The 26213-nt window shown below is 37.0% G+C and overlaps 2 protein-coding genes across 2 annotated transcripts in view; both read right to left on the bottom strand.

The window, feature by feature from the left end:
* LOC139118173 (long-chain fatty acid transport protein 6-like) overlaps positions 1–18086 on the bottom strand; it is a 31160-nt gene extending 13074 nt beyond the window's left edge. Inside the window, exons 1-6 of the mRNA XM_070681467.1 lie at positions 18053–18086; positions 14667–14879; positions 13005–13160; positions 12379–12503; positions 11068–11262; positions 2080–2170 (exon numbers count right to left, since the gene is read on the bottom strand). Of these exons, the coding sequence (XP_070537568.1) occupies positions 2080–2170; positions 11068–11262; positions 12379–12503; positions 13005–13160; positions 14667–14879; positions 18053–18086 (814 nt within the window). The remainder of the gene's footprint in view (positions 1–2079; positions 2171–11067; positions 11263–12378; positions 12504–13004; positions 13161–14666; positions 14880–18052) is intronic.
* A 2304-nt stretch (positions 18087–20390) lies between these two features.
* On the bottom strand, positions 20391–20882 carry LOC139118172 (long-chain fatty acid transport protein 6-like). Its single transcript, XM_070681466.1, has one exon. The coding sequence runs from the start codon at positions 20880–20882 to the stop codon at positions 20391–20393; it is 492 nt and encodes a 163-aa protein (XP_070537567.1).
* Positions 20883–26213: the final 5331 nt, after the last annotated feature.

Here is a 26213-nt window from a genome sequence, read left to right as displayed (position 1 = left end):
GGTCATTTTCCCCACAATCATAACCTGAGATTAGGCCAAAAAAAAAAAAAAGAAATGTTTTTGGTCAGGCCTTTCTTTAAAAAATGGTGCGGCGACGCGGCTTTTTTTTTCTCCTCAAGGGAGGGAGCAGGGTCAGTTAAAGCGCCAAAGCTTAGCGGCTAATTTGCATAATCATTTGCATATCATTAATTTATATTTGCATATGGATGTAAGCTTGCACATGCATCCACACATACATGTACACTCACAACAAAATGCAATGGTAACACAAAAGTGTGCAGTTTGAACATCATGGAAACTCTTTATTACACTTAAATAAATCATCACAGTATTGTAATTACAATTGCAATTAAAACAGAAGATTCAGATTGAAACTTTGAGAGCAAGAAATGGTTCGTCTCATTGGAGTTTCATTAATACATATATTGCTAATAAATTGTCAAAACTTGCCAACAAAGAGGAAAATTCACAAGTTTAAGCTTTACACAATTCAAATGCAATTGAATTTTATATCATTTTTGAACGACAAACACCGCGAATAATTTTTCATCACGGGGATAGATTTCAACCAGCGGCCCCCCCTCCCCGCATAACTTCTACTTCCACTGAACATCGTCGTTCGATTCTTGATTTTAAAAATACCACCAAGATGATCACAAGACATGAACTAAGTACAACTAGAATCCCTCGAAAATCAGGTGTAAAATCTTTCAGAGAACGTGTCAGAGTGGAACCACACGCGACGCCAGGATCAATGTCAACACGTTATGAACCTGTCGACCAACATGGCCGCCGCCATATTGAAATTTATGCAATGTGAACTCGATCGCGATCGTGATCGTACTCAGACAAAACTCATCGTTGTACAATCATAATCAACCTCACCAGTCAACTCTTGTTCTTTTGCGGCCCATTTCGTTGATCAAAGCATGGGAATGTGATCAAAGGCCCTGCTAGTGCTACACCGCCTAGTGTGAACACTTGTACGCGATGTATACTGTCTTTGTTCTGCCTCTTGGTTGGTCGTAATAGTCGTTCTGGAATGAAAATTTGTGAACAACCCAGCCGATTCTTCTATTGTTTTAACGTTCCTCTCAACACTTCCGGACAACTTATCTGATGCATACCATACTTCATCACACCTTCCACTCTCAGGTTAAAAGTTGCAGTGAGCGCTTATGTGTAGACAATGCAGGCATCAGCTGGTAGCTACGCAGAGCGTGTGAACTAAGGATGGCGGTAATATTTTAAAGCGTAGCGGGGAGAATCAAAGCGTAGCGGGGGGGGGGGGGGGAGGCGAAAGCGTAGCGGGACCGCTATGGCCTGGGGATAACACTGAGTTTTGTAGTTTTATCAATATATAACATTTAAACTGTTCATGCAGTCACTGATCATGTGCCCCAAAGAATTTTCTTTCTCTTCAGCCGTTTTGGTTTGGTGTTAAATCAGTATGTAGTGTGCCACAGCCGCCGGCCTCAAACCAGGAAAAAAAAGGGTGACGCGCTGTTGTTCAAGTGACGCGCGCGCTGACCAGAAACATTTCTTTTTTTTTGGGCCTTAGTTAGTCTAGATCATATTCAAGGTCACTGTCTTTCACGACCTCACGACCTTGAATTCAGTTAGTCATGATCGGAACCTTGTAGAAATTCAATTAGTCGTGTAAGTGGAGATATTTTTAGAGCAATAATTAGCATATCAATAGAAAATCTACATTGTTCTTATATTCTCTTATATAACTATGTAAGTATAATACTTAGGCGGCATGGTTTTCAGTGAGACAATTGGAATCGTGTTTCTAAAGTTTACTTCAAGACTTTGGAAACTCCAGAAGTGTTCATTTCAAGACTTTTCAAGAACTTCACGGCAACGCTGGATTTATTCTGTTGAATTTGTGTAACCTCAAGCCTGTAAACCAAGGACTGCATCAGCCTATTGCCGTCCCATCTGAGATAAGTTGCCTGTACACTTCTACAGTTTGTATTCTATCCCTTGACTTACTGATTAGTTATATTTTTTGTAATAAATCTCGTTTGAAAGTAAATTGCTGAGGTCATAGTTTTCTCTCTTTTAACACCATACCTATCCGGACAGCTATGCACCTCCCGTCTTTTCCTCTCATTGGTTCAGCAGTTTCGAAATTATATTCGACCAGTTGGAACCCTCGCAGTCGCTACAAAGAAGATAACACAAACACCGTTGTATAGAATCGTATTGAGGATATCCCTATGGTCGTAATATGCAACGTTTGATCACAGAAGACGGCTTTTCTTCACTTGGAAAGTGTTAAGTTGCCGTGCAGGCATATGCAGCAAAATTGCAGCTGATCGATTCTGATTCAAGTAGATCCCAAGCAACGTTGTAAACGAACCACACAGCAAGCAATATACATTGTGCTCGACACCGACAGATTAAGGCATTAATCCAGTGAATCTACGAGATTTTGGCACCCAACCCACAATAAACTGCAAAATGCATTCTCGACATTTACCCACAACACCATTATAAAAGTTTACTCGAATGTACTTTGGGGAAATATGTCTAATTTGCATAAAACAAATATGGCCGCCAGCGGTCCGACAAGATAACGTAATTGGCCACATATCACATGTTAAACAAGCTATTTCATTGATTTCAAAGTCTGACAGTAGTTATTTAGCTCAGAGAATCATTTTGCAGATATAATAGTTTATATTTTGTATGGCGGACAACATTCCTACAAAAGACATTTTTGGCCATGTACCACGTAATAAACAAGATATTTCAGTGATTTAAAGATATAAATATATTTCTCGGGAACGGAGAGACACTTTTGGCGGTTCAATGCTTTATAAAGGTGCTCTGATAATTTGCATAAATGAAAAATGACTTCCAAATTAATGCTCAATTGTTTAATAGGCTTTACCACGGTCCCTCCCCAAAACGGTCGGCCTACTTCCTGTCCTTGCTATGCTTACTGTACTAATTTAAAAATTAGTACAGTAAACACAGCGACGTCTGTACGCATGGCCGGCCATATGGAGAGGGAAGTGGGCATGGCTAGAGGTCACGGAACTAGAGGTCGCATTTACATATGATCACACTCCCTATTGAGGGCGCACTATACATGCCAATACAAGCTACACAAAAGACAGCTACACAAGTGTTGTGCTTCAGCTAGTTTATTTGTGACATTGAGAAAGAAAGAAAAACGCTGTAATATTGACTTAAATAGCCACTTATGAGGCCCTGTGGTTTGTTCGCGTAAAGGGATTATCGCGACTTGGTGTAACATTAGCATAAACGATGACATCATTTTAACCTGATATGCAATGAACTAAAGGCCAATGCGCATGCGTCACATAGGCTGTGTTTCGTATTTACGCTTGGGTAGTTGCGTTTGACAAGATTACACATGCACTCACTACCTATGTAATGATAACGACTGATTTCATTTATTTTGATGACAAGACATCGATTTCAACACCATTTCAGTGGAACAGAGTGAAGAGGTCCACAGTGTTCCGGATCACCGTGTCTGAATGTATAACTTTTGTTGAGGGACCGTGCTTTAAGCTTAAAACGATCTTCACATGCCCCGTCCGCAAAAAGGAGTGCATAAGTGCATTGATCAAGCGGTTTTCGAGGACATAGGACGTCAAAACAAAAATACCCTTTCTAAAATGTCCATTTTCCTGTTCGTAGCAGCATTGTTTTACAACTACCGGGAGGCCTGGGTGACACATCAAGCATATGGCCTTGTAGGGCTTCATGACACGCCAGAAAAAACGCAAATGGGGTTTGAATCAAAACGATATTTTTCACGTGAAATTCATCACAAAAAATTGGGTCGTCAGTTTATTTCAAATGGTGTTACAAGTACCAAAACCAAGAAAATATACGTTAAATACCATTTAGAACACAAGGCACAGCGATCACAAATTCAAAGAAAATCAAACATCGACTCGAGGGTCACAAAATAAAATGGCGTTCGGCCGAATTCGGGTTATTTTTCTATCTTTCGTTCATACTTTGATTTGTAGTTATTGAATCACTAAAATAAGTTCAAATTTCTTTAAATCAGATAAATGGGTCCCAATTGCACTTATGTGAACAATCATTAAAACGAAAAATCATGGATATTTCGATTCTTCACACAACGAACACAGGTCGTCAGTTGACGCCATTTTGTAAATGGCGGGGCAAAGCAAACACAAACAACTATCAGTTTGCGTTACATTATAAACCTTTATTCAAAAACTGGGTTTGTCAGTTTACTTTTACGTATACTGTTATCACAAGAACATATATCAGAATTAAACAGAACGTCAGAACTTTGCAGTGTAGAGCGAACAAAAATTCACGCTCCCAGGACACATATGAAAGACGTAATTCAATGAAAATGACCTACACACGATAGCGTAATCAAAAGCCGATTTATCGCTAAAAATCGATTAGGAAAAAAAGATCACCCGCTTTCCGAATCATGCAATACTACTTATCGAAAATATACTGACGTTTCAAAATAGCTGTACACTTTATGGCCGATTCTGGGTAGTTTCTTCGTCAAAGACGACACCACCGTACCTAATGTTTGAGGGGGCGCTACAGCTGGTGTGACGTCATCAACAGCGAACGCGCATCCTACCAGCTAATACCCTCGTTAGCACGTTTTGACAATAGCGTTTCCTGACCGCTTTGTGGAGGGATCGTGCCTTTACTATAAATAAGGTTTGGTATAGTTACCGAGAAAGATATTATCAGTATGCTTAATTTCCTCATTGACAACATATTTGTTGAATTTGGAGGACACATTTTCCAACAGTGTATAGGAATTCCTATGGGCACTAACTGTGCTCCCTTACTTGCCGACTTATTTCTGTTCTCATACGAGGCAGAATTTATCCAGAACCTTATCAAGCAGAAAAAGGTCTCTGTAGCTCGAACTTTCAACCTTACATTCACTGATTCAGATACATCGACGATGTTATTTCATTAAATAACTCTGAATTCAGTAAATATCTCGCTATGATTTATCCTCCAGAATTGGAGATTAAAGAAACTACAGAAACGGCCTCTTCTGCTTCATATCTGGACATTTTACTTGAATTTGACTCTAATGGTCACCTTTCTACTAGGCTATATGACAAGAGAGATGATTTCAATTTTAGTATAATCAATTTTCCACACCTCATCAGTAATATTCCACTCTCACCTGCTTATGGGGTATACATTTCCCAGCTTATTCGATATGCAAGAGCATGCAGTGCATATGGTGATTTTGTAGAGAGACGTGGCCATCTCTCTTACAAACTGTTAAATCAAGGTTACACCAGAGCAAGACTTGTCTCTACATTCAAACGCTTTTGGCAGGTATCGCAAGCTGGTAGATAAATACAATATCTCTCTTCGACAAAAGATCATCATGATGGCATCGGTGACATGGGGCCTTAGTTAGTGACCACTACCTATCTGACTTACAGATTGATATATGGCGGGTGCCACATGTGGGGCAGGATGCGCTTACTATTTTCGAAACACCTGACATCACTTCTTGGTCTTTTGGCCAGAGGTCCATATATCTTTCTTTCATGAATTTGACTTTGTTTGTGTACCGTCTATTTACTGTCTGTTCTGTGCTGTTTTGTGTCTATGTTTACAACTATTGTCTTACAAATTCTGACCTAGTGTTATTGGATTATGGATTGGTATGATTGCGATTATTTTTAGCACCAGGAATCTATCAAGAAGAAGTAGTGAAGTCCTTGGAATTTATAGGAAACATCCATTTAAGAATAAAATTTATTTAAAAAAAGGTGTCTGTTGTACGTTAATGTGTTAATATACTCAATTTACTGTATTTTAAACAGAACGTTAAATGAAATTATGCAGACTTATTATATGACTTGCAAACGGATTAAAATAAGTATATGTTGATGCACTTTGACAATTGAGATGTAAGAAAGTCCTGCGATTTTAATTATTTGGCAATTTTTTTATATATGACAACCGCTAATGATTGTTAGTCGTCTGAATAATATATTCTCTTTCTGAATGTAACACTCATGTGTGTCAAACATTATTTGTAATTTGTATGGGTGTTTAATACTGCATGGTGTCAAAACATGTAATCTGTAATGTTTATGTTTAAAACAAGACGTGTACACAATCTTTAGTTTTTAATTTAGACTGAACCCCCTTCTTATGGACAAGTGCACCTTAAGTAGACCTCCCTTCATGATAACAAGAAGCCATCAACACAAAAGCAAAAATACACTAAACACAACAAAGCCGATAAAAACGCAGAAGCAAAAAATTATATGACTAAAAATAAAAAATGCAACAATACACACGATTTAAAACCTAGCGCTTTTGCAAACAATGCTAGATTCATTAAAACCTATCACACACAAGAACTCACTAAAATTGAAAATTGCATGCTTAGCAAAGGCTTAAAATTAATTCAAACACCTAATCATCCCAACAGAATCCAAATGTATCACTAAACAAACAAGTTCATCTTGAATTATGACACTTCGATATATTAAGATACTTAAAAAACATGAAACTCCCATTCAGAATGAAATCAAAATGGACTTCACAAAACAACAGAAAACACAAAGTTTAGAAAAGAATCTAAAAGCTAAGTAAATGACCTTTGCGAACACCCCCTTTAAAAACGAAAAATCCCATATTGGTGGCAGGACGCATAGCATTGACAATTCTTTCTGAAAATAAGAAGCTAGCAATTAAACATTTGATAAATATAGCGAAACAGCAGCTCTTGACTCTGCTGATAACACAAGGAAATGTCAGCATAACTGGAAGAGCAGCGATACTGCACACGGTAGATGGCACAAAACGAACAACAGAAGAAATAAACAACCTTACAATAAAATGTATGATAAAAGACACATTTCTTACACGTATTTATCTTAGCACATTAAACAGTAAATACAAAAAACACTTTTATACCCCGGAAAATGGAATGACAACAGTTCACAGAGTTCAAGTAACACTCCTCCATCATCAGATCCCAAGTCTCAATCTCCTTCTGGCAAACAATTTGGTACACTTTCTTGTATTATTGTAAGAAAGACGGCAATTTAATGTCAGATTGTTTCAAAACGTGAAGGTCAAAGTGGTCAAATGGATCTAAGCCCACCGGCTTTATTTCTTTATCATCTCAATTAGAGTCCAATAATGTGTGCAACACATTTACTGACGTTAAAATCCTCTTATCCCCAATTAATGAGGTCAATTCTTCTCAAGATAGCATTATCAGTATTTTCGAACCATTTATTCAGGCACCTCAAGACTGAGTGTGCATGACGCAGATAATGATTAATATATCGACACTGTCGTTACTTCCTCCATAGGAAACATTATATGAAAAAGTATCTCATAACTTCATAAATGTGCAAACCACACTAACCAAAATCTAATCAGTTCTTGCCATTAGAGGATGGTACCTGTTTACAAAATCTGACTTGAATCCGTTCAGGTGTTGAGTTGTCGTACATGTAAACAGACAAACAGACAGACACACAGGTAGACAGACATACACTTAACGACATTAGCTAAGGTGTTTGAACACGTGATCTAAAACAGGAATAGGACATGTCATCGGGGAAAGTACGTAAGGGAAGAAGGCAAATTGAGCAAAAAGTAGCAAGCTAAACCAAGGACGAGAGTATTTCTTACAGCGTAGTCCATACATCGGAACGAAGACAATCAAAGAAGCCCCATCTGAAAAGCTGTGTGAATTTGAAAACATTTTGAATAATCTATTTCGAAACAACTGATTTTTGCATACAAAATAAGTAGAAACATAGACAATATACTTCGAAATCACCAAAACTCACAATCGAATGTCCTAAATACGAATAATAAGAGCTAACACGATTACTATCAAACTGTTTGTTTCAGTCTCATATCAAATAATCATTTTTCCTGATGTACTTGTTTGCATTGTGTAACAGTTGGATAACGCTTGGAGGATTAGCGTTTTAGATCAATTGTAGGCCCTTTCCTAAGCATGTAGTTTTGAATTTTCTTGAGTTCGTGTGTTCATAAAGTATTTATGAATCTGATATTGTTTGCAATAGTGCTAATTTTTCATTTGTGTGTATTATGTCACTTTGTTATTCTGGTCACATCACTTTTTTTAGCTTTGTGTTTATTGTATTTTTGGTGTTATGTGTGATGACTTATTGCGTATAATCTAGGGGAATCTACTAAAGATGCACTCGTCCATAAGAAGTCTAAATTAAAACTAAAGATTGTGTACACGTCTTGCCTTAAACATAAACATTACAGATTACATGTTTTGACACCATGCAGTATTAAACACCCATAAAAATAACAAATAATGTTGGACATACATGAGTGTTACATTCAGGAAGAGAATATATAATTCAGACGACTAACAATCATTAGCGGTTGTCATATGGAAAAATCACAATTTTAAAAATAAATGTCCAAGAACTTAACAGGTGCTTTTTGATAGATTCCAAGTGCTAAACACTATACAAAAACCTTATTTATATTAAAAGCTATTAATCAGTGGGCCATTAATTTGGCAGCCACATTTAATTTATGCAAATTAACAAAATGTCTTAGTAAAAAAATAACAGACTTTAAAATTACTGAAAAGGATTGTTTAATACGTGGTATATGACAAAATGTCTTTTGTAGGTATCTTTAGACCCTTTACAATCCAGAATGGCACAGAAGTACGTTTGATATTACTGTGGAAGACTATTTAGAAAACTTCGCCCCCTCCCCGGAAGAACTAAATAGCGATATTTAAGAGATGCTAGATGGATAAATTGCAGCTGCAGAATCGTTTGTGCAATAGATAGTTAAAAGCTGGTAAATCCCAGGGCCCGGATAGTATCCCGAATGAATTTTATCGAAACGCAAAACTAAATCTAATCACATTACTAGATTTCATGTTCAATGCCATTTTAGACTCTGGTGTTTTCCAAAGCGAGTGGAGTAAAGGGATTATTGTACCACTCAATAAAAAGGGCAGTTTGCAAGATTCTAACAACTTAATAGGTATCACATTATTAAACTGTTTGAGCAAATTTTTTTTACTTTTATCCTAAACCAGAGACCAGTCAAATGGGCTGATAAGCAAAGTTGTATCACTGAGTGCCAAGCTGGTTTCAGACGGGGTTTTAGCACCTTCTATAATATCTTTGTTTTGCACATTATGGTAGGGACGGATCTTAGTAGGTCAAGGGTCATTTCTATTGTTTGTTTGTATATTTTAGCAAAGTTTTTGATTCAGTAGACCTCAATTTTTTTTGTTATTCAGACATTTTCAAGAGGGTGTCAGTGGCAAAATGTATAATATTCTAAAATCAATGTACAAAGAAGTCAAATCCTGTGTTAAGACTCAAAGTGGAATAATGGAATAACCGATTTCTTTCAATGCTCTGTTGGAGTTCGACAAGGGTGCATGCTGAGTCCGTTTTCTTTTTTCTCTTTTCATAAATGAATTAAACAATATATGGGTGAGTTCGGGGAATCATGGTATTCAAATTATTTAGGTTTAATGATATCAAGCAGAAATCTCTGGAGTAAAGCTGTTGTCACGCTCTCAGACTAAGCCAGAAAACCTATTGGCGATATCTTTCGTATGGTTAAAGCCACTGGCACTTTACCTTTTAAAGAATATTTTAAACTTTTAGATTTAATGACATTGCCAGTTCTGACATATAGAGCTGAAATATGAGGCTATCAGCGGTATCAAGTTGCCGAAAGAGTAAAACTGAAATATTGTAAAGCTTTTAAAATCATCCACACCGGATGCATTTATTTTTGGTGATTGTGGAAGATATTCAATCTTTATCCAACACTTTCAAGAAAGTAATTTTATACTAGTTTAAGTTATTAAAATGCCCTCAAATAAAGTAGTAAATTATGCTTACGCGCTAACTGTGATACTTGATAGAAATTGAAAAGAATCGTGAACAACTCATGTCAAATGTTTATTTTATTAACACGATTTTAGAGGTGTTAAACTCTGGCAAGTTGCAGGGGATTTTGATCTTTTTTTTACAATTTCATGACAAGAGCGAGTGATGTTTTTAAAGAAAATTGGTTTTCACACGTCTGCTGTAAGAAATAACTTCGTTTGTAATGTAACTTTAAAACATAGTTCCTAACTGAAAACTACTTAACATTTGATATTGGTTTCAAACTAAAGAGCGCCCTTGCTAATCTTAGAACATGTGGTGCGGGTTTTGCAGTTGAAGAGGGGAGGGCGCAGAGGCTTGATTTCGAGGATGGAATTTGTAAAGTTTGGATCTACTGAGATTATGGATGCCTCATTGTATCTGTCCTTTATACCAGAATTTAAGAAGTATTTATTTACCGAGATGGGCATATATTGTTCGAACACCCGAAAAATATTTTTTACTTATGGCATCAAATAACGACAAGGAAATTTTGAAATTAGCATTATTTGTGTATAAAGCGACAAATTTGAGAAAAGAATGCTTGAAATTTGTTTTCGTAATTTCTCTTTAAAATATTTTGTAATGTCAATTAATTTGAAATATGGGCCGGAGGCCCAAAAGAGCAATAAAGTACTATTTTTTGTAGGTATGTTGGCCGCCAAATTGGACTTATGCAAATTAACGAAGTGCCTCTTAAAAATAACTCCAAAATGATTACCTGAACCAAATAAGAAATGTCAGACTTTGAAATCACTGTAATAGCTTGTTAAACATGTGATATATGGCCAGTTACGTTATTTTGTCGGACGGTTTGCAGCCATATGTTTTATACAAATTAGTCATATTTCCCCAAGGTAAATTCGAGTAGACTTATGGGGTTCTGAGTACCTCTAAAAATGTATTCTGAAGAAATAAATGCTGTTGCAATTTTCGATGGGTCTAAACCCATGTTGACTTGACTACAAGGCACTGAAACTCGGTGCAGTGCGCAAATCGTACGAGTGCGATAACTGGCCAAGAGTTGCTTTATATATATGAAAGACCTTTTTTCAAAGCAAAAGAAACACAAAATGTGCTACCTCGAGCACGGATGCATTTCTGTTAATTTGTCTATACTTACTTTCGTTAGCGGGGAAAATTTTCCCACAGCACCAATTTTGTTGTCCGTGTTCTTTCCTAAGAAAGTCCCGTCAGTGGCACCGTAAAGCTCTATGATCTTCGGAACGCCGAATCGCTGCTGAAATTTAGTCCATATGTCCGGGCGGAGACCATTGCCGAACGCCATTCGTACGGAATGCTTCTTATCATCTGGTGCCTGAGTTAAAATGATGGGAAATGCGATAAAAAATGAAATGTCTTGATCTACTATACTAACACCCATTTGTTAGCATGTCATCACAACTTATTATTTCCGTTATAATTCTCGTCCGGACCAAAATTCGTCATTCAACAATAACAATGTAGTCTACACATGTACAGGTTGAGTTGACAAGCTGCATACTGTATATCTAAATGTATTATGCTGAATAAAACTTTTTTGACTACCGAACATAGTGTTCTACCCATGTCGTACTATGTCAGTACGTTCGAAGTATTTCATTCTTTGTTTTGGGTCCACTCGAAATTCTAAAAGATAGGTGGATAAGCGATTCAAATACACATAATTAACCAAGAATCAATATTTTATTATTTGAAAGCTTTTTTCATACAACCTGCTCAATTCTGTGACCATAAACTGCAAGACGATTCGATTTTATTTCATCAAACCTGCCAATGCTTGTGATATGACTGCTGTAAGGAGATATTTATTCTATTGCAATGTTAAAGCTATGTCTTTGGTTTCTTTGGAAAAAAACTAAAAATAAAACCCTACACAACAAACCTATGCAAATGGACGCAAAACAAAGTATTTGCATACTCTTGCCTCATAAGGCCATTGCCATACCAACTAGGTGGTGCTTTGCGCCTATTTGAACAGTACTAAAGCATTCCTTTGGTTAAAATTTTGAATTTCCATGATTGAAATTTGCAACTGCTAAATTTTTAACGATAAAGAATACAAATTTGAATATGAATAATAAGTATCTATGTAATTGAATCATGATGCAAAGCCAAACGGCATCAATTTTCGGCGTCATAACTTGTGTGAAAGAGCCCTTTAAAGATAATGAAGGTATACCGTTTTTCATAATTAAGTATCACGTTAGATCGGACAAAGTCATCAAACAACAGTAAAACAAAATAAAATGGACGATTTGTCACAATCTCTCTGAAGATAGACGAATCATTTTTGAAAACTGTAATCGTGAACCTAGTACCCAATTATATGGGGAAAGATACCAATATACACTAAACAACACTTCTTTGATAAATATCTGAATTGTCACAACTATGACATAAGTGCAAATTGTACCTTTACTTAATACCTTACCTCGGGCAAAGTTAATAGATACCGACACAGTTCACCGACATACATGAAGGCGCTAGCGCTGTGACGTCGACAATCATCCCAAAAATTGTGAACTGAAAATTTCTTTGCAAGAATTACAGTCATTCCTGGAGGAAAGAAAAAAAAAATCGTTTTGTGTTGAAACAATCCTACTTGAATATTAATAATGATACATGTTTTCTTCTTTCAGTTCGAGTTGCCCAAATAATTAAATTTGTGCAAGCTCTAGAATTACTTATAATCAATGTGTCGTTACTTTGCAGGCACCCGGGCTGTTCTATTGTCTTGTTATGCAAAATTGTGGTGGTATGGCTTATATATGATTCCATTTGCATATTCAACAAAAACTTGTATATTAGGGTACATCAGCAAACATGGATTACTGAAGGACATACATACATACATACATACATACATACATACATACATACATACATACATACATACATACATACATACATACATACATAAATTGACGGAATGAAAAAGAAAGAGGGGGACAGAAAGAAAGACAGGCAGACATAAATAGTTAAATATATTTCTCTATCTATGTAGCTAAGAACTGATACGACCACATTCAATGATAAGGTTAAAGTCGTAAACGATACCTTGATGAATAGCTGTAAGAATTCCGAGCCACCCGGTACCATGGTATATCGGAAGAGAAACGTACAAGCGATCGTTGCGCTGTAAGTCTACGTCCATGAACGTAAGGCAAACCTGCATCATCTTTAAATGAGTGACTAGGACTGCTTTAGGGTGACCTTTAAAAGAGAAATTAAGTTGTCAATCAGGTGGTTTCTTTTCCTGATAAAACTATTGTTGTGTTTCGTAACTTAATGGCATCGATACGATACCGATTGGATATCAATGAGTAGGACAATTAACCAAACAGTCTGAAAAAAGGTATGTGAATTTAGATTCTTAAAGTGGCACTCCCACTTGGTAACATTTTTAAAACACATTTTTTAATGCCAATGGTCGATATTTGACGTGGCGACTGCGCGCGGATCGCGAGATATCGATAAAAACATGTCCTCAAAAAAGTAAAAGTTTGAATTCCAGTGGCCCATCTAAATTCAGCTTCCGAACATCGAACGTTCGGCACTGGGGCCATTGTCAGCTAAGCTACGGAGTACGAGTCCACGCTGACGCTGTTGTACGCCACAGTACCACTCGCGTTGGTGATCGGTCATGCCCCGTGGGAGAAAGCTGAGTCTTACTGACTTGGCAAAAAACCAAAAAACAATTTTTGCTGATTCCACCAGAATTCGCATAGATGACTAGCACAGTTACGTGCGGTTGATACATAGTGGCCTCCGCGTGGTATGCATAGACGCATAACACGAGCCATGAACCACGAACCAGGCGTAACTGTGTGGCAGAAGATTGTAGTCATCAGTGGCGGTTAATATTTTACACGTAAAAACTGATATTTATGTGGTATTGGTTAAAAATATAATACAACTGATTGAGAATAATGAAAACGACAAAAACTAAGGAGAAGTTTTAAAAAAACTTACCTGAGGCAAGGATATTATGCTGTATATAAAGTCTTCGCAGTGGGAGGTAAATTAATCGCGTCGTTGGAACTTACTATGGACTCCCTAGAATATCGTCAATCAGCACAACAACTAACTTTAGGGGGATTTCGGGTTATAATCAGAAACGATCGTAAAACTTCGGGATGTAAAAAATACGTTCGGGAAATGACATGTTTTTATCGATATCTCGCGATCCGCGCGCAGTCACCACGTCAAATATCGACCGTTGGCATTAAAATATGTTTTAAAAATGTTACCAAGTGGGTGTGCCACTTTAAGGCAGTTTTCGCTTTGATAATGATAGACTTAACTGTCGCTCAATCTTTTCTCACACTAACTTTCAACCATTATCTTTCAAAATTAAGAATAACAATTTCGAGTCATCATGCAAATTTGATACTACAGAAACAAATTACCGATATGTACCGATATGTTAAATAATGAAAGGCCGCAATCCATGTAATATCTCTACGAGGTAATTTAAACCACCGATTTTTACAAAACTAAGTCTGTAAAAATGTATTTCCTCCACAAGCTTAAAAATAAGCCTTACAAGTTGGAGGCCAAAAGAATATTGTTAAAGTTTTAGAGTCCAAATTATTGTACCTAAAGCGCATTTTACCTTAAAGAACAATAAAAATGTCACCTACTTCTTCATGCGAAGGTCTTTTGACACAAGTAAGTTCGACAAGTCTTTGTATTCAAATATGTATATCTGAAACATACCTGTTGTGCCAGACGTAAACATATAAACGTCGATCTCGTCCTCAGAAATGTCGATTCTTTCATTTTTTGATATTGGTTCGTCAGATGATTTCAAAATTTCGTCTTTGACATTCCTTACGAAGCCTTGACTATCACTTTGGTAACCCCATAAGTCGATTTTTGTGGCAGCCAATTGGTTTTGGATGTCCCAAACAGCATGCAACAGCTCATCTTCTGGAGATAAAGAAAAACAGTTCGTAAGCCGGCAATTGATTTAGGCTGCACAACATGTGGACAACGTTTCATTTCAACTGCTATTACTGTCAATGATAAGTCCATTTCCTATTACAACACACCTCAACCGCAGTCTGTATTCTAATTCGGCAATTGACAGTGACGTGGGACGCGTTTATTTCGTGCTGATCCACGTAAACGACGTCATCAGGCATCATTTGTCGAAACTGTTGCCTGACAGGCGTCAGTTCCGAAATGTAGCGTCAATGGCACTTGGCTCACATTTGGTTCAATGTGGTAGGCTGGAGTAATTATACTTAGCTAAGTTTACTCCGGGGAACACGCAAAGCAACTTACAAAGCAACAGGATATCGAAGGAGCGATTTTGATCAAAACTAGGAAAAATTGCCCACAATAACAAACATAAAAACTCACCACAATTTGAAGACACTCAACTTAAGTTGCCTCTAGGTACATGCGTTCCAAGTTTCAAAGCCACCAGAATAATTAATTCATAGGAAATGATATTTTGACCAAAAATGCTGAAGTTGCCGCAAAATACAATTATGAAAATTTCACTACAATCTTAACAAATCCCACAGATGAAAACCCTAGGATCAAGAGTATCAAGTTCCAAAGCAATCTAGCAAGAACCTTGGGAGAAAATACACGAACACTTTCAGAGAAGAAGACTTTTTGACCAAAAAAAAAACAGGAAAAAATTGCCCTGAAATACAACTATAAAAATTTCACCACAATTTGAACAAATCTAACTAAAGTCAACATGGAGAATCTGCATACCAAGTTTTAACAAAATCTGGCCTGTGGTTACTCAGTTTTAGAATTGGCTTGATTTTCCCTGTTTTAACATCATTTGAACAATTTTGACAATTGCATGAGCAAATGATCAAATTCACATTTCCACCCCTGTTTGTATAAGAATTGCGGCGCTATCGGAAAAAACGTTTTCTTTGCGAACCACTAACTCTTATTCCATGTAACAAGGTTTGTGTGTGGTATGTTCTTATGCATGACTAGGGATGAGGTGTGTTATAAAACACATATTGACTGGCCATTAGGGCAACAGCAAACGTCTTTGACCCCCTCGGGCATGTGAGTCAACCCTAAAAACAGACTGTTAACAGTTTGTTTTTAGGGTAAAATCATAGTCCCTCGGTGCCAGTAAATATGTGTATGTTTAATTACTGAATCAATATGTAAATTTTTCGGTAAGTGCGCATGAACGTTCTGTGACCAATTGTATCATTTGTTTATGGACACGAGCTGTAGGTCGGCCCGAACTGGTAATATACAATCTTTTTTTGCTTGCGTTGCAACTCATTACTAAAGAACGCCCTCGTTACATTACTGATATGTTTAGGGATTTCATCAAATGTCAACTCAAGGATTTAAAGCGTTACGTTCAGCCCTACTGGACGGTAACATTGTTGAATGTAATATTTTTACGCGAGTTTTGAAAATTTTCTCTCCTCCTAAATGTTTATATTCTCGCCTTAATTCTGCAATGGATTTTGGTACAGATTGTACAGTATATCATCTTACAAAGACTTTACAGCGTCTATGGAAGCCTTAAACGCATATTGATCAATATGGTAGTTCTCACACATTACGGTCGCAAACAACGGTATGCTGATACGAGAACACCGTAGGCACCTTTATGTTTCGTTTTTATCAATTATATTTCATCAAGATCTTGGTAGCCATCCAATTTTTATGCACCAAGTTTCATCAACCGTGATTCGGTCATCATCAACAAAATGATTATTAAATAAACTTTTGTCGAATATGCAGATTGGCAATAACCTTACCTAAAGCTGCGAATGTCTATGATTGCTAGCACATCTTTGTAAAAGCAACATCTTAGTGTCGTCTATCTTTATATGCGCATTGGCAACGTCATTCGCATGAAAATGCTAATGACAATGAAAACTTTGGCTCTCATTAATTTGTATCTCTAGCAAGATTAATAAGACCATGTGCAGTGTTTCTACTAAACTAAACGTGTATCAAAAGTTAGCTAACTCTTGTAATAACCATACAACCATTTATCGAGATAATGCACAAACAAACAAACAAACAAACAAACAAACAAACAAACAAACAGACAAACAGACAAACACAAACAGATACACATACATCAGTACTGCTGGCACAAGATTATTTTGTTCACTGAAGAATATCCCCGGGACGTATGTAAATACTTGATTCAGGACAGGTAAGGTGTAGGTCAAAAGTTAGTGTTAGGGGTTTAGGATTGGGTCGGCGTTACATGATCCTCGAACTGCATCTTGCCAACACAGTTTTTTTTCAAAGGAATATTTTTCATCTTAGATGTCAAGAAACCCCCCTATACTTTATATTTCCCAAAAGCAGAAAATTTGAAGTTTAATATTATAGTAATAGTTTACTCGAAGGATGAAGAGGGTGTATATTTGGGGTAAAAACCTAATTTTTTGTATTAATGATAAAACTTAATTTAAGTCAAAAACTTGACACTTTTTTCTGAGATATAATATTTCAATTGAAGGAAGAGTGTATGTACAAAAAATTGACCTTTTTTGCATTATCTTTCCTCATCCTAAACTGGCATGGGTTGAAAGACTGACACTCGAAAAATTGGTTAAAAACATTATTAGCAAAATTAAAATGCCACTTATTCTAAATATGAGTACTTTTTGCCAAACAAAATAACCGTTTTGTTATATAGCATTTAAAAATATAGTTTGAAAATTTCAAAAAAATTGACTCAGCCAGAGTGGAGTTTACTTCTTTGAAAATATTGAAACTGGGAGATAAGAGAAGCTGGAAAATCGGGTGATTTGCATAAATGTACATAAATTAACACTTTTTATCCGGTGACTTACGAGTGCTTTACTAGCTAAAAGGTCAACTTTACCAATATTTTAATCTTGGTTCAAAAAACTAATTAAAATTAAATGAATATATGCAAGAAAAAAATGATTTCGCAGCAAAATACACTGTATTGGGTGCAGCTCCCCTAACTTAAGCCCTATCCTACGTTAAATCAAGAATGTGCCAGGGACATTTTACACTTGGATTTTCTCGATGGACAGAGTACAACAAAACGTGGAGTGTATGAACACGTTATCTGCAGAAGAAGTCTTTCAATTCGATTTAACTGTACGACTCACGTTCATTTATACTTATTTCCATCGGATTCCGCATTTTAACTTAGAAGACAAGGTCACAGACACAACATATGGTACTTTCTATCCGCTCGGTCACTGAAAATTCAGAAAATTTGTTAGTTTTTCAAAAGCGATTATTTTATTCAAAAATGCGTTCTTTTGATTATTTTACTCAAACAAGAGTAAGTACAGATTTCAATCCACTATGGTGATCTGTTTACGGCCATCGAAAACTGGGTGAAAAACTGTATCTTCGATTTTTGAAATTCGCTTGTGTTTTCGCTCAATGGGCCTTCAAAGTGTCAACTTCACTGTTTTGTATAAATTATCGGCCACAGTTCACGTTTGTCAGCATATCTGCATTTCTAGGTTTTTTACTGGAAATCTGCGACACAATCTTTCATATATATTCATTCACTAGCAGCAGGTTAAGAATCAGGAATATCTGTCAATGGGCTGACAACTTATACTTTATTACATAAAGCACACTCTCCTAAAAGCGTTACTAAGAAAATCAACGATTTATGTAAACGACCAATGCGTCGCACATCGTAGCAAAGACGTGCAACCTACGTACTATTTCCTGCGAATTTTACCTTACCAGTACAAAGTTGAAAAATTAGCGTCAGGTTTGTGAATTTAGAACATGTTTGAAATTTTATATCGTGTGAAAAATTAAATAAATTAACTAGCATATTAGCTGTATACTGTTGGCTCAACGGTTACAATCTGGTTACCAAAGTTCAAGGTTAGGATGAAAATGTCGGAACTTGACAGTGTGTAAAACAGTCTGTTATGTAGGTCATTTTCCCCCACACTCATGACCCGAGTTTAATAATCTAGAACATTCTTAAGTTCACTGTCCTTCGTGACCTTGAAGTCAATTACTCATGTTTACAACTTTATGGAAATTCACTTAGTCATAAGTGGAGATATTTTTAGAGCAGTAATAAGCATATAAATAGAAGTTCTAGATTGTTCTTATGTTCTCTTATATAACCATTTAAGTATAAATACTGGGGCAGCATGATTTTCTGTCATACATTTGGGATCGCGTCTTTGACGTGTTACTTCACGACTTAGGAAACTCCAGCAGTATTTGTTTCAAGACTTTTCAAGACCTTCATTACCTCACTGCCATCCTGTGGACTTTGTGCAACCTCAAGCCTGCAAGCCAAGGACTGCATCGGTCTGTCTCACTATCTGACTCTGGAGCCTAGTGCCGTACCAGCTGAAATAAGTACACTGTAAACTTTTACAGTTTGTACTTTATCCCTTAGTGATTAGTTTGATTTTTCGAAATAAATTTCGTTTTAAAGGAATTTGCTTAGTTACCGTTTGGTATCTGTGTATAGTTTCCCATGGAGTGTGATTTGAACCTCCATGAGTCTTTTAATAAATCAAACTGTCCACATCGGGGTCTGCATCCGGCGCTAAGTGACGCACTGCTACTACAATCGGTGAAATCTATTGTCATCACGTACGGTGAAACACCTCATGCCAAAATGTACGTATTCCAAAGCGCCCATCAACGTTCGACGTGAATAGTTAATGTTTGTAAATCTACTTACATAGCGGTGTTTGGCAAAAAACAATGAAAACGACACTATGTTAACTGGGTAGAGCACTCGCTAATGCGCTAACCTGGGATAGAGAACGGCGGCTTTAAAAGGGTTGTAACAAATTAATAAATGAATTAATTAAAGACAGACAGCCATACACACATACACACATACATACATACATACATACATACATACATACATACATACATACATACATACATACATACATACAGACAGACAGACAGACAGACAGACAGACGGAAAACACTGACTCATTATAGAAGCTCTCTTTGGTATATATACATATACCAAATGTGAGCTTAAAATGTTAAGATCGAACTTTGAACCGGGGGGCTTCGTCTTTCGCTTTTGCTGTCGTTGTCAGTAGCTGAACCGTCTGATAATTGCGCGGATGAATGGAACTGAAGTTAGAGATGGTGTGTTTAGTGGGTGTGAATAATGTTTCAGCCTGCTGCACAATACCTTTGAAAATCTAGTGACGACCTTCATTACACGATACCTGACCTTCGTATCTATTAAAGTGAGCGGGCGCCATACGTACAATAATGTTGTAAGAGGCCATGCCTCTCAGTTGTAGTCGTAGACGGCACGTTGAAGCCTTCAAGTAGCTTAAATCGTACTACTCGTACACCAACATACTATGTATACTGCAGTAGGCCCAAAGTGTGCATAGAAAATTAACTAATATTTGTGAGTTATAGGTATTCGCAGTCATGCTAACTATAACGATTTAACTTTAATGAAAACACTTCAGTCTAATTCTCTCCATTTCCTACCACCAGTAACCTAGCTCCAGTGACTTCAAGACACTTTGTGATGGATTCACCACGCAAGTTGTAGTTTATGAAGGCGCAACTTATTCCTAACTTTGCAAAAGCAAAGTAAATCCACAAATACGCTGGTTCGTTGTACATAAACATGGCGATGGTGTCTCCACGCTTGAGTCCCTGTCGGCGAACAAAGTTTGCAAACTGATTGGACATACGATCGATGTCCCCGTAGGTGTATATTGTGTTGTTGTATATAACACATGTCTTGTATGGCTGCTTCTTTGCTTGCTCCATGAAGATGTCCACTACATAGTGCTTTCGTTCCATTAGACTGTTTAAAGCTGCCTTAAACCGCCCACCAAATCTGATGGTACGCCAATCATGGCGCCAGTATGGATACACATAGTTCAGCAAACCTACAGTGGCCACTGCACCCGAAGCTATCTTCAAGGCTTTGCTGACGTCCGGCGATGACATTTTGTGTTCCCAACTGCAATGTCTGTCAGGAGAATAGGTTGTTTTTGAAAGTCTGATAGACACGAACTCTAGTCTACGCATACAGACGTTCTGAGTACAAGCAGTACAAGCCCGTGACCCGTCTTAAGTAAGGGCGTCACGCTGACGCACACGGACTGCTCTACAAAGCTTATAATGGCTGGCAAATAATTGTTGAAGCGAGTCGCGTACTGTCCGATTCTGCCCTGTTGAATAAAGTTCGAACAGCATAGCTAACGCACTTTTCATTTAAAAACGTCCTATTTCCACCTCCTGGTAATGATATGTATTAAGTAGGTGGAAAAAATAAAACTTTAACGCAGCTGACGAAAGACTGTCATTGAATGCTCACGAGTACAATATGGGTGCCAATGGCACTTTCTACCGAGAGTCAACATGACACTGTTAACATCGTACGTGCTGTGAAACTTCAAACGTAGACTTATGGGAGAACACAATATTGTATAGGTCGCCCAAATGTTGAAATCGGCACCATTGATTCGATATAGCCCGAACTTCATGAATGTTTAGCTATTTGTGTTTGACATTAGGACAAAGGTAGCTAATAAAAGGCAAGAACATCAATGATCTTAGACCCATGCATATAAGAAAAGGCCGCTGATATCTAATTCATGGTGAAATCTGCACAAGGAAGCAGCATCGAGAAGCTATGCTTTTAGATATAAAGAGTATTATAGTTTACAAACCGTTTCCCGGCAAGTCGGCATTCATACTCAAGTGTTTCTTTATCAGCGAGCAGGGAATGGGCGGTCTGGCAATTTTCATTGTAAGTGGCCTGGAAATAAGGGGACTCTATTCTCCCTTGCAGCTTACTAAAAGAATATGATGGTATTTTTACAATACTCCCATAGGGAGGACAGAATCATATGGCAGGGAACCAGTCGGGCGCTTTTTTAATGGAAATAGGGTAAGTGTGTATTCCATGGCGAGTGAGAGAATAGGGAATCCAGATGTCCCAATACGGGCGAGAGGAATTACTACAATGGGAGGGTATGTGCGAATATCTGCCATTGCCCCTGCAAGTTTTAATTCTGCCAAAATACCATAGAACAGTATCTTTACATTTTAAAAATTAACATAGAGTAGTATCTTTACATGTTAATACACCTCGCGTGAGAATTACGAACAAATCTTGAACCAATCTTCACACGCGTTGGCCACGTGAGGGACGCTTCGAGATAAAATCTCTACAAGGGAGGGTGTTACAGTACTAAAGTGATCTTGATGGAGTGAATACGATTGCAATACAGTCAAATTTGTTTCAGTGGCGATCCTTACAGAACACTAATGTTGCTATCTATAAAACAATACCTCTCTTATACAGTTATAAGATCAGTGACCACACATGAAATCGCTCCTCCAATTTGGTACAAAACTTGTGTATTATGGTCAGCATAGTCGACTCCAGACTGAACGATCTCTTTCCAAATGTGCATAAAATGAAAGCATTAAATGAGTCTGGTTTTACCGGTTTTAAATCTTTATCTTATCTATTTAATTAATTAATAGTCTCAATCGTTAATAATGTATCAGAGTAAATCAATGTTCCACTCTGAGCTTGTATATCGTTCGGTTTCGTGTACGTATCAGTTTCAATGAATCCATCTTTGATGCGGAGAGTAACATTTAAAAATTCCACCTCACTCGTTGAATATTCTATTGTGGTTTGTATATTGAGATGTATAGTATTGGCTAACCTGTGGTATGCTTCCAGATTTTCCGCTCCGTGTATCCATATTCCCCATATATCATCGACGTATCTCCATTGTATTAGCGGTTTATCTGGGCTATTTGCGAGTAAAGTGCTCTCCCATTCTCCCATATGTACAGGCATAATTCATTCCTAAGCATGAGCCAATGGCAGTTCCCTCTGTCTGTGTGTAATTTTTACCATTGAACGTGAAGTGGTTGTTGTCAAGCACCAGTTTAATCATTGCTGTGACATCTTTCGCTTTACGTCCATGCAGTACAAAATGATGTTTGGTGGTAATGGTTGTTTCACCTCCTGTTGTATTAGTTTGAAGAAATGTGGTGTGTCTCTTATGTATGTGCTATAGGTTCTTGACATGTTCACCCAGTTGTGCCTCAGCAAATTCTGCTATTCCTTGAGTGGCATGTCCTCTTCACTGTACCTGGTTTTGTGTTTCTTCGTTTCAAATATGTCTGTTGCTGTTTTGTTATATGTCCTTCTTTGAACATCTTGTCAACCAGTTGGTTCACCTTCCTTTCTATGATTTTTGTTTTGTCCTTGTTGAGCGCTGTTTTTGCTTGGTTGTTGTTGAGGTCCTGTTCGATTGCGTCTATATAAGTGTCCATGACTACAATTCCTGACCCCTTGTCCGCAGCTCTTATCGTGATTCTGTCATCTTTCAATAACTGTGAGAGGGCTTGGCGTTCCTGATGCGACAAATTTGTCCTTTGCTTTCTGTTGATATTGCTCATGATGTCTTCACGTACAATGTCAGTATATGCGACTAGTCATACGTCTCTCCCCGGAGGTGGAAGGGATTAGTCTTTTATCTGAACTTGTCATCATACTCCATTGTATGTGTCTCTTCCCTGTCCTCTTTGTAGAAATATTCTCTCCACCCCATCTTCCTTTCCCATTCCTTTATTTCAGCCAAGATTTCTGTAGTATTAATGTTATTTTCGGTGGGTACAAATTTCATGCCTTTTTATTGATTAATTTTAAATTAATTTATTAATTTTGAACTGAAACATATTTAATGCTGTTTAAAACCATAGACATCCACGCTTAAAGGAAAGAAAAATCGATTAAAGGACAAAAAGATAATTTAAATGAATGACAAACAACAAAGAAGAAACGCTTTTAAAATTCAAACGAGATACTTTGAAATCTGTGATCTTTGATAAAAGCTATCATTAAGCCTTAGAATGCGATCAAAATACGAATTGCTTGTGAATATGACTCTGTCGCCGGGTGAATTCATAAAATGTTCTTTTCTGTCTAGTTGATCGCCCAGTAATATATAAATTTAAAATAAGTTGACAATCAAGAAGAGCGTTAATTGATTAGCATGTGTAAAAATCTAGTACACGGCCAAAGTATTATGCTCCTTTTAGACGGAATTGGTAATTTTAAATTTAACACATAAATCAAGTTAAGAATATATATCAAATCTCACTTTTAAAACACAACACATGTATCTAACAAAATTAGGCTGAACAGCTGCAAGCTTGTCCAAGCACTTTCCCAATACGTATACTGCTCCAAACAACTACGGCTAATTTCGTTCTTACAAAAGGTTTAAAACCCCATGGGCAGGAAATCCACAGACAAGCCTTTCTTTTTCTTATCATTCCAAGTAGTCTTCCAGCATCGGTAATATTAGAAGTAACATGGGCTTTAAAAGTTAACCATGTGTCTTAAGTGTCACTCTTAAATAACCATAACAAAGTAAGAGTAAAGAGTCTCTAAATTTGTGTGCAATAACACTATAAATGCTGTTAATTGGCGATCTTTTGAGAAAAAGACGAAATACTACACACTTAGTATAACTAAGATATATTATCGATTTCTCATAACATTGAAATAAGAGATAGTGATTGATATTATCTCGTATCACTTAACATTAAATGAGCATAAACCGTTTCTAAAGTGATCGTGAAGTTGCCAAAATGTCATTCAATTACAGGATAAAACACAAAGGGCCGAGTTGTGACCTCTGTGGAACCCTATCGTGAGAAATTTAATGCATGTATCGTATGTTTTGAAGTGATTTATTTACTGAATTTTAGTATCACTCTTATCTGTTCACCCCCTTATATAAGGCCGCCAACCATATCATTGATGTTCTCGGTCCCTTGTATGGCCTCTATAGACTGTATTGGCAAACCTTCAGACTTAAAGCCCTATTAGCTGTATCTTTTTGCATTTTTGCGACAGGAATGTTTGAAATCATATGCAACTTATGTAAAATGCGTACCAAGTGTGATCAGAGAACAATTTCAGTAATTTTTGGCAATGAACGCACAATGTAGGGAAGAACCATTTAATTTCGGGAGGGGGTGATTGGTGGAGGAAATGTGTATGGCAGCATTTTTACCCCGCCACTGTGGCAGAAAGTTTTTTCTTTTGTCTCTCCTGCATTAATATTTTCACATGTGTAAGCAATGCTTTTTCTTCTTGATTACCAGTTTTTATATACGGTTCTTGAGTTAAGTACATGTCACTGGTTAACAACTGCGCATCTAAAAATAACGAGTAGTATTCCATGTAAGCATAGGACCAATGACATTAGAGTAGAGGGAAGAGATTGTGGAAAACAAATGATTGTATTTAATGAATTTTTTATCAAAACTAAATAATTGAAAACTTGGAAAAAACTACCAGAGCTTTGTGTAGGGTTGCAAGAGGCCTAGGGGGAAATGTAAAATTTCACCCTCTCGCATCGAAAATGTGGAAACCTTGATATGTTCAATGATACAATTTGGTAAAATCTGAGAGTTGTTTCAATTTGATTGCACTAGATAAAACTATTTGAAAATGATAAGGACACACTAGGGACACAGTTTGTTACAGGTCAAGGTGGTTAAAGTGGATATAAGCCTACTGACTTTATTTCTTCGTCTTTACAATTGAAGAATTATAGTGCGTGCAACACAAGTTTTGAGGTTAAACCCCTGTTATCCCAAGTCAATGAGGTCAAGGTCAATTCTTCTCAAGATAGCATGACAGATATTTTTGAACCATTTATTCATGATGATTAAGTATCATTTTCTAGCAATTTGTCTTCTGATAAATCTCTGTCAAAATTTTATAGATACTGAGTTTTCCAGTCTCTTTTGTTGGCAGGTAACCTACCGTTTTCTGAGAAGTGATTTCCAGATTCTAAAGTTCTTATTAAGGGGTAGATTTCACAACTTCAACAATTCATTCACAACTTCATTCATTTCTCATTTTCTTTACCCAGAATAATTCTACATAGTTAGAAAATATTGTAATTGGTGGAGACTTTAATTGCTCTTTGAAAGGTATTGATCGATTCAGTACGAGGAATTTTAAAGAATATGCAAGAGTGAAAAAACTCGGTTATTCCAAAGATTTAGAGGCTAATGATCGACTTCGTATCTTTCACACCTAGCATGAAGATAAATCTATGGTTATCTGTGGAAAGAAACGCATCTTTATTTAGCCAGGCACTTAATTTTGTTTAATTCAACGCCATCTCCTCAATAATGACGATGAAACGTCAATATTACAGCAAGTGTTTGTTCTGACCATCCGGCCATCTGTTTACACTAGGACAAGGATTGCTCTGTGCAGCAGAG

This window comes from Ptychodera flava, chromosome 19 (assembly GCF_041260155.1).
Source record: "Ptychodera flava strain L36383 chromosome 19, AS_Pfla_20210202, whole genome shotgun sequence".
Lineage (NCBI taxonomy): Eukaryota > Metazoa > Hemichordata > Enteropneusta > Ptychoderidae > Ptychodera > Ptychodera flava.
The sequence above is the reverse complement of the archived record's forward strand: the minus strand, read 5'-3'. Positions and strand labels throughout refer to the sequence as shown.